The sequence below is a fragment of the Spermophilus citellus genome, assembly GCF_964194105.1.
Source record: "Spermophilus citellus genome assembly, chromosome: 12".
Classification (NCBI taxonomy): Eukaryota; Metazoa; Chordata; class Mammalia; order Rodentia; family Sciuridae; genus Spermophilus; species Spermophilus citellus.
Genome location: NC_138198.1, coordinates 77,845,387 through 77,855,073, shown reverse-complemented (window position 1 = coordinate 77,855,073; position 9,687 = coordinate 77,845,387). Strand labels below are relative to the sequence as shown.

General features: G+C 41.8%; 1 protein-coding gene across 1 annotated transcript in view; it reads right to left on the bottom strand.

Annotated features, from left to right (window-relative positions):
• Positions 1–824: 824 nt before the first annotated feature.
• Positions 825–9,687, bottom strand: part of MYOM1 (myomesin 1) — a 129,932-nt gene continuing 121,069 nt past the window's right edge. Inside the window, exons 34-37 of the mRNA XM_081263340.1 lie at positions 7,862–7,898; positions 7,594–7,616; positions 5,177–5,232; positions 825–1,648 (exon numbers count right to left, since the gene is read on the bottom strand). Coding sequence (XP_081119466.1) covers positions 1,343–1,648; positions 5,177–5,232; positions 7,594–7,616; positions 7,862–7,898 — 422 coding nt within the window. The 3' untranslated portion in view covers positions 825–1,342. The remainder of the gene's footprint in view (positions 1,649–5,176; positions 5,233–7,593; positions 7,617–7,861; positions 7,899–9,687) is intronic.

Below are 9,687 nucleotides of genomic sequence, written 5' to 3'. Positions count from 1 at the left end.
ACTTTAAAGAGGTCATTAGATCATGAGAGTGCTCATGAATGGCTTACTGCAGTTATGTGTACAGCCAGAGCAGGTTCCTGATAAAAGAACCAGTTGGGTTGTCTCCTCCTCCCCTTTTGAGAGTTTACACTCTTGCCCTTCCTCCTACCACCATGGGATGAAGCAGCAGGATCCTTGCCAAAAACCAGCCTCTTGTTCTTGGACTTCCCAGCATCCAGAACTATAGCAAATTAATCTCTTTTTGCTATTACAAATCACACAGTCCTAGGGATTCTATGATAGCAGCATGAAACAGACCCAAACACCTGCCCCTGGCAGAAGAAAGGAGGAGGGGAAGCTCTTCACTATTACCATTTTCTTCCAGTTGGGGGGCTGTGTGTGTGTGCACACCAGGGGGATGGGAACCAAACTTCCTGAAGCAGCTGCTGCTAGGAGCTGCCTTTCAGCAAGCCTGGCAAAGAGCCTCACCCCAAAGCTGGCAGTTCTCTGAGCTTGGAGGGTGCTTGGTGCCTTTTATTCTTAGCTGTGGGCCCTTACTCACCAAGTCTGGCACTGGGCACCTCACACCATTTTATTACATGGAACTGACACCTTTTATTCACTTTCCTTGGGTATCTTAACCATGGGATTGGCTTGATTATATGGTAAATGACCCGATGCACAGCAACTGTAATTTCAAATCTCTGATGGCTTATCTGGTCGTGTCTGGAGGTTCTATTTTAACCAAAACATGTACACCAGAAAATGTGCTGTGAGAAGTGTCAAGGAAGGAGCTGCAGAGGAATCCCAAATGAGCAGCAAAACAGAATTAGAGAAACAGCAGGAAAGGTGTGAGGCCGTTTATTCATACCAAGGAGGTGCCAGATCACAAGGCTACCCACAGAAATGCACATCACTGTTGTAACAACATACCAAACACACGGATGGCTTACCAGCTGGTGTCCATTGTGATAGGATGCTGGAGTATCATTGTAATCCACAAGAATTTACTGGTAAAACCTCATTCAGTCCCTACTCTGCCCCACAACAACTTCCCCTGCTCTCTGACCATCATTCAATGTCCCTCCAACATTATTCTGATCTTTTCCTTAAAACTAATAAATGTGCTACCAATGGTATTTTCTCAGCTCATAATTTATAGGCAATGAAAAACTATTAAAGTATCATTAGTGGTTCTTTTTTAAACATATGAATTAGATTCGACTCCCCTACCCCAAGTCAGCACAAATTAGGAAGAGACTGTGACGTTGTCCTTGTCCATAACCCAAACCACTCACACACAAGCAGCACAGTCAGCTCAGCTGGTCTTGGCACCCCCCGCACCCCTCAGCCCAATCTCCATTCACTTGGACTTCTGGGAGGACTTCTGGTTGCCTTTCTGGGACTCGGACGCGACCTTCCTTGCCTCCTCCTCTGGGATGAACACGCTGACCGTGAAGTCGCTTGTCTCGGTGCCGTACTTGTTCTTCACCACCAGCCCATACTTTCCCGAGTCAGCCGTGCTCACACCCGAGATGGTAAAGTAGGCAGTCTTGCCGGCCTCGAACCTGAGGTTGCAGTGGTCATCTGAGGCCAGCGACTTCTCATTCTTCAGCCAGGAGACCTCTGGAGTTGGGTCGCCCCACACATTGCAAGTGAGATTAAGGGCCTGCAAAACAGGTTTTAGAGGTTGGGGGAGGGGGTGGATAAGTCAGATGCATGATCCAACTTCAAGAATCTTGCTGGCTGGCTGGCAGTTTGGAATGACCAGATGGAAGACAAAATATAAATCCCCCCCAACCAAACTGGGGCTTAAAGTAATGATGTGTGTGCACCTGTGTGAGTGACAGTTTGAAATAACTCGTGAGTAGGTTTCTGTAGGGCCAGGGCTTTCGGGCTTCTGGAATGTTTGTCCTCAAAACACTCAAAGGAGTTCTATTTCCATTCCCTGTCTCCTCCGCTTTTTTTCTTCATAAACACATTGATGGCTTTTACTCGAATGTAGTTTTCTGGGCTCTGTATCAGTACAAAACCTCCTTATTGCCACAATCACCACCTGCTCATATTTGCATCTCATTTACGTCACAGAGCCCAGCAGTGGAATGGGAACAGCTGCTCCAGATAATGTAACTTATTTTTCACATTCCATCTTCCTCATTTTACTTTGTTTTCCAAACCCCAGTTAATCTGTACAATTGCAGAGGTGCTCTATCAAAACCTAGCCTAAATAAGATATTCCCATCTGTGCTGAAATCCTCTTAGTCTAAAGAATCGTACTCAGGCTACAGTCTTACACTACCTTAAAAATAATCTTCTTATTCTAAAGAATTGGCATTCAGGCTACAGTTTTACACCACCTTACTTTTTATTGGAAAAAAAATTAAATAACTGTAGATTCATGTGCAGTTGTAGGAAATAATAGAGATCCTGTGTACCCAGTTTCTCCCAATTGACATTTTACAAAAGATCGTACAATATCATAACCAGTACATTGACATTGATCTTGCTTAATTTTTTTTTTAATTTTTATTTTTTGGTACTGGGGATTGAATCCGGGGGCCATTAACCACTGAGCCTTCTGCCTCAGCCTCCTGAACTGCTGGGATTACAGGCATGAGCCACTATGCCCGGCCATTTCCTTAATTTTATTTGTATTCTTTTGTATTTGTTTGGAAGTTTTGTTCTATTCCTCACTTGTGCAAGTCCTTGCATCTACCATTAGAGTCAAGATGCATATTTCATTGCCATAAGAACCCCTGTGTTGTCCTTTAACAACTACAACTATGACCACCACTGCCCTCCAACTTCTCAATGGCATTCCTAATTCCTGGAAACCTCTAACCTGTTTTCCATTTCTAAAATTTTTCCATTTCAAAAAATAAGAAAACAAATGCAAGAATAGATATATAAATAATGTCTACAATATGTTATCTTTCAGGATTAACTTTAAATTTTTTTTTTAGTTGTAGATGGACACAATACCCTTATTATATTTGTTCATTTTTATGTGATGCTGAGGATTGAACCCAGTGCCTCACACATGCCAGGCGAACACTCTACCACTGAGCCACAATGCCAGCCCTCAGGATTGACTTTTAAATTCAGCATAATTCCTTGCAGATTCATCCAAATTGTTTCATCTATCAATAGTTTGCCCCTCTTTATTGCTGAATAGTATGCCATGGTATATACATGCCTGTAAGAGTACTACTACTTACAGCTTGGGAACATTATAAAGTGCTATGACCATTATTATACTTTTTGTTGTTGTTGTTGTTTTCATTTTTTTTTTTTTTTTTTGGCACCAGGGATTGAATTCAGGGATGCTTAACCTCTGAGACACATCCCCAGCCTGTTTTAGATTTTTATTTTGAGACAGGGTCTTGCTAAATTGCTTAGGGCCTCTCTAAGTTGCTGAGACTAGCTTTGAACTCATAATCCTCCTGCTTCACTCAGCCTCCTGAGCTACTAGGTGTAGTTTGTTGGTGTTTTTTTTTTTTTTAAATATAAACATAGGTTTCCATTTCTCTGGGATAAATGCCCAATGTGCAATTGCTAGATTGTATAGTAAATGCATGATTCATTTTTTTCCCAGAAATTGCCAAACTGTTTTCCTAAGAAACTGTATAATTTTGGTTTACATTTCTACCAACAATATACAAGTGATTCTGTTTCTCCACATCTTACCAGCATTGCCACTCTGGATTTTGTTGTTGTTGTGTACCATTTTGTATTATAGCAACTCTGGTAGGTGTGTCATGATATTTCATTGTGGTCTTTCACTTCCCTGATGGCTGATGATGTTAAATTTACTTCACATTTTAAATTCTATTCTTGCATTTGTTTCTTACTAAAAATCCACAAATTATAAGGAAAGAAATAGAGATCACAAGGGACAAAGAAAAATATGTTCTTCTAAATATCTTACTAATGGGTCTTCTGTGATCACTTGTTATCTCTTCTGTAGGAGTAAAAATTGGGTAGATCAAGAAATCTATTTTTATCCCATAATTAATTGGCATTTCTTACTGAATTATTCTACAGATACATTTTAGAAAGAAATGTATGAGTCAGCTTATTGCCATTAAGCTTAAACAAGCAGACCAGGCATATAATTTTGGAAATTGTGATTATGTGGGGTTAGAGCTTAAACGAAAACTCCCAAACTCCTGAAGCATTATGGGAAACTCATATCTGTACTTTAGACTTGAGTTACAATTTACAAAGTGCTTTCATATACACTCCCTCTCATCACTACCCAGTGGGTCCAACCTCATTAGGTGAGGTATTGAAATAGAGGATTTAAGGACAAAAGCAACCCTGTGATGTTGAGCTTAAATTCAACTGTGATTACATTTTCTACCCATGAAGAAATGCAGCTGATTGGAACCTCCTCTCATTAACGCATTTTGATATGCCTTGATTTGTTACCTGAGTTCCAAGTGCCCGTTGTGTGTCTTCACCACCCTTTGAGGTGGAGAAAAGTTTTGTCCCACCATAAATATCTCTCCAGTTATGGCTGCCATATTCAACTTGTTTTAATGAGATACAGGAATGATGAAAGTGAATACAGGTCAGAACACTGCTTCTCAAAGAGATTATTATGGAGCCAGGAACATTTAAAATCAAGTGGAGAGAAATCAGTTTTTAAAAGAAACAAAGCCTATAGAAAGGCCTGGAGCAGTCTGTGTCCCTGCAAAGGTGAGGTATACTTTGTAACAGTACGGTCATTTCCCATTGTGTGTTAGAGGTCATTTCTTTCTTCTGTTATATGTGTCATAGAGTTATCACTGAATATTTTCAGTTTCTCATCAGTATAAAGGGCGACTCTACAGAGATACTAAGTGGTCTCTATGTCCACATGAGACAAACTTGCATCTTGATGCCTACAAAATATTAAGATAATTTTAAAAATATTTATTTATTTATTTTAGTTGTAGTTGTCAATACCTTTATTTTATTTATTTATTTTTATGTGGTGCTGGGGATTGAACACAAGGCCTTGCACGTGCTAGGTGAGCGCTCTACCGCTGAGCCACAGCCACAGACCAGGATGATAATATTTTAAACCCCGTATTTAGCTATTTTGGATAAGTATAAGGCATGCAATAAGATGGGGATCAGGGAATAAGTACATTTTAAAAATGGGACACAGTCTGAGGTGCTGGGAGCAGAGACAGGAGTGCTTCATACTCACCTTGCCCTCCTGGATGGTGACCACATCAGGGAGACCACCCAACACCCGGGCACGATCTGCAATCATAGGCATTTTCTGGTTAATCACTGCAATTGTGAGGCCAGCGACTACACTCACAAAACCATCCCAAGGGATGAATTTCCCAATTTTGTTTTCCCTCTCCTGATGGTTATTTTATACTTTCATTAATAAGCAAATAAGAAAATGATCCAGTGATTCTAAACTTTAATCCTTTACCTACATATTGCCCATGCATGGGTACTTGCTGCTGTACCTAAGCTACCAGCCTGGGATTGCTTTGCCACTTTAAGACTGGTTCTACAATTTTCATGGCTATTTTCAGCCCCAGCCCTTCTGCAGCTTAGTGAGGCTAAGCTCAAGGAGGCAGAACAAATCTTAATGGATGGTCTCCAAGCCCAGTGTGGCCTCTTTATAGATCTCCCTATATTGAGCACTGTTTGCATAATGGAAGGGCCGCATGCTGGGCAGCTCTGCAGGCTCATGCAGATGTGGGCTTTCTTTGAGGCCTTCCCCAGACAGCTTTCTTTCTTGTTTCCTGGTGTCTCTTCACAGTTCTGTGCAAACCATTATCTTTGGCTGAGGGTAAAGGCCCTCAGAAGAGGGCATAAGGTACTGGATGGGTTATGGAATCAGGGGCTGGTGCCTCTGGCAAAGTCCTATGTTCTGGGTCTGGATACCTAAGTTCCAGGGAAGGGACTTTTCTGTAACACATTTCCAAGCCATCCTCTCTGGCACTAACACAGTGGCCACCAGCCTTGTGTTTTTAGGCCTACTTCAACTAACCTATGATGCTTGATCCTTATTTCTATAACTCCCTTCTCCACAGAGAAACTTGACTTCATTCTAGTGCTGATTCCATGGTACCACCTGTGGGCCTAGTCCATCACCTGGTTCCCTGAGCGACTTGCTGTGTGATATCAGGCCAGTCACTTTGCTGGATGGGCCTCAATCTCTGGGTATGGAGTAGATGGAGGGTGGGTTTACATTTGACCTATGGATATTAAATTTGCAAACCTGCTCCACAGTATCCATGGGATTTTGGGGGTTGGGTGGGGGTGGGGGCGGGGTGGCACTGAGAGAAGGCCTGGAAGGGGGCTGGGGTAGGGAGCTGGGTCCCCATCCCAACTTCAGTTAGGAGTGGTTAAGCTTTACCTATTTTATGGATCGGGTCTCTGTGGAAGATTTTCAAGTAAGTGTCCCATGCCTTATAGAAATATAAAATCTCTGAGGCAGAAGAGCTCTAGGAGTACATGACCTAGAGGACCAGGCTCCTTGTCCACAGGGGAGTTCAAGGACTGGAGAGGCAGGAAACTGCTTGGGGATGTGGGCTTTGCTGGGTGCATCCAGGAATGGGAGGGATATAATAATGCCCCCTCCTGCTCTGACACTCCCTGATCACGCTTCTGTGCCCCTGTTCTGGCTTCTGCCCCTTTATCACTAGCAGCAGCCTTACAAATGTAGGGTCTGAGCTGGGAAAGGGGAAAAGACAGAGGAGGGGAGGGAAACAGTACAAATGAAAGGTTCAAAGTTCCTCCTGGAGAACCTGGTGCCATGGGGAAGTGAAGGATGAACTTCCCTTCTCATTCCTCCTAGTCCCCTTCAATTCCAACTCAGGATCAACTCTACCATTTTAACCCAGGACAATATCTAACTTCTGTCTCCTACACCAAAAAAGAAACAGATTAGTCAGACTTCTGGGATCCTGCAGGGCTGTTGGAGTTCTAAAAATTTTTATGTGTGAAGCAAATAGCTAACAGAAGTGTAACAGCAAGTGCATTTCTGAATGTGCAAACTTGACAGTTTGGTGTGTGTCCACAAGTGCTGTGATTCATTTGATCAGTTCAACAAATGTAAGAAGAGCCTCCTTTGGCAGCTTTTATCTTATAGGCACTTTCAGGAAAATATGTAATTCTTGTTGGGAACAAGTTACAGTGATTTACCTGATGTCAGATTTACAATGTTTCTTTTTGTTAATGTATATATACATGTATTTGTATATGTGTATGTTTGTATATGATTTCTGATGCATTCTGTCTGCAAGTGACTCTCAACTGATTCTGTGATTTGCAACCAAGAGATTTCTCAGGATGTTTGGGTGATAGCTCAAGTCAAGAGCTGGGTGACATTCTTTCATTGTAACCTGAGACCTTCCTTCTTTCCAAAGACATTCTTACAAGACTAAAATAGAAACATATGTAGAACACCTAAGATTTAAAAATGAAAGAAAGAAAAAGAAAGAAAGAAAGAAAGAAAGAAAGAAAGAAAGAAAGAAAGAAAGGAGAAGAAGGGGGAAAATCACTTTCACTCTCCTCCATCTGTCCTTATGAGAGCAAAATGAAATCCTATTTCAGATCTGCACCCAGAGTACACTGGGGTGGGGGGCGGGGGTTACTTACTTTTCTCGGCAATGGCAGCTTGTCTGTGGTTGAGAGAGATGAACAAACATAGAAACAAAGAAGAGTTTTGTTTTAGTGGGACTTTAAGTAGCTAGCTTGACTGCATTTTACTGCTTCAAAGATACTTCACTGCTCAAAATAGTAGTGGGAAGCAGGGCTTTTACTGCACTTGAAACAAAAGCCTCTAACTCTCAGATGGGTGAACAGTGCATAAGTTTCCAGGGACATTACTGCATGGAAGTGGCATTTGCCAGGATAGGGGACTTACTTCAACCTCTGGAACTCAGCAAAGGCTTCATCATATGCTAAAAGAAAAAGAAGAAAAAGAAGAAAGTTAGAATTTTCTCACCAGAATTCATGATGTGGATGCACAGGGGCTGATTAAAACTCACACCTCGGCGTCACGGTGATCAGCCCAGCCAAACTGACTTTGAATGAGACTGACTGCCTGTGTGTTCACCGCGCAGCTCAATACCCTCAACAAGACAAGCGAGTACTTTGTAGGCAAAAAATATGAAATAGTAGATTTTCGATGCTTTTGCTTCAGTGGGAGACTTTCAACCCTTTAAGCAGAAGGGCAGTGACTAGCCCCATTGGAGGGAGAAAATGGGACTAAAAACCTATTTCAAATAAAAGTTGGTTGTCTACTAAGCATCCTGAGCATCAAAAAAAAAAAAAAAAAAAGCTTATTAAATCATTTCCGATGTCACAGGCTCCCAGCTAGACAGTTTAATGTCTTTATGTTGTGTTTCTGGTCAATTTGGGCAGAAGGACACAGTGAGTTACAGTCTTCACAGTGTGTGCCAAGGCTCGCCTGAAGCGATGTTTCTGAGGCTGATGGAGCTGAGATGAAAGACAGAGAGACAAGGAGATGAGAACTAGAGTGCTGCAAAGGAAATTTTTTTTTTCCTGTGCCGGGGGAGTAAGCCACTCTGATTGAAGACTTTCAGCAAAAAGGAAGCTTTGTTTTGAAATCCTTTTCACCTGGTCTTTGAGCTCCTCTGTGATCTGGGAATCATTATTTCAAGTCTACAGAACAATTAGATTATACTAGTTCCCCACCCTCATTTTACAGATGGAAAAAATAAATATAAAGTTAGGCTTCAGATTGTCAATCCTTATTTTTCTCATTTGTTCAATGACCCAAAGGAAAGGTGGGCAAAGCCAGGTTGAGAGTATAGGACTTGTCCTGGTCCCTATATCACACTTAGAATTCTATAAAGGGCCAGAGTAGAACCAATTTGTGATGACAGTGGCAATGTTTTGTCGATCAGACAACCCACAGCTTTTGGCTTGAGGAGGATTTGGGGGTGAAGTAGTTAAATAAGTTTTGGTGGGCCAAATTAAGAAAGAACAAATTTTTTAAAAAGTTGCAAATATATTCACTCACATATTGCTTCTCTTTTACTGCTGCATTTTAAATGATCACATTGACTATCACTTTGTGTTTGTGATGTAGAGAGAGTATGGCCCAGAAAGCTCAAGTCCCTCAGGAGTAACTCTCATTCCTGAGAACACTTTGGTGGATCTGTGTAGGCATAGTAGGTGAGTGGGGTAGGGTCAGGGGATCCAGCACAATAAAACTTCAATGCAGGCTTGAAAAGTGGCTCTCTCAAACTCCACCCTTTGATGATGCAAAGCACTAAGTGTTATTGCACATTTTGACTGTATTTTACAAAGAAGTGGTGGGGGGTGGGGGTAGTCAGTCCACAGCCTCCTTTAGAGTCTTCCATCTACACTATTTTTACTTCTTCAGGAAAGAATACAAGGAAGAGTATAGTAGCAGGAGGGGAAAATGGCACAGAGTATTTTTACTTAAAATTGTGCATCTTTTAACTTTTAAAATTCTAATTAGTAATTGGGCATCAGCTCTGGTCTTGCTCTTTGGAAACTGTCTGCATGCATCTCTCATAGCTTTCTTCTCTTCCCTATCCTCTCCAGAATCCCCTATTCTCTCAGCAGATGACTAAGAAATCTGGGCCCATAGGGACTGAGAGTCTCCAGCTTGCTTCTGTAACATTTGCCTTTGCTTCTTCAGGTTCACTCCTCTAGTTATGGAAGAAGAGTCTCCTTACTCCTTTCCAGAGTGAACAG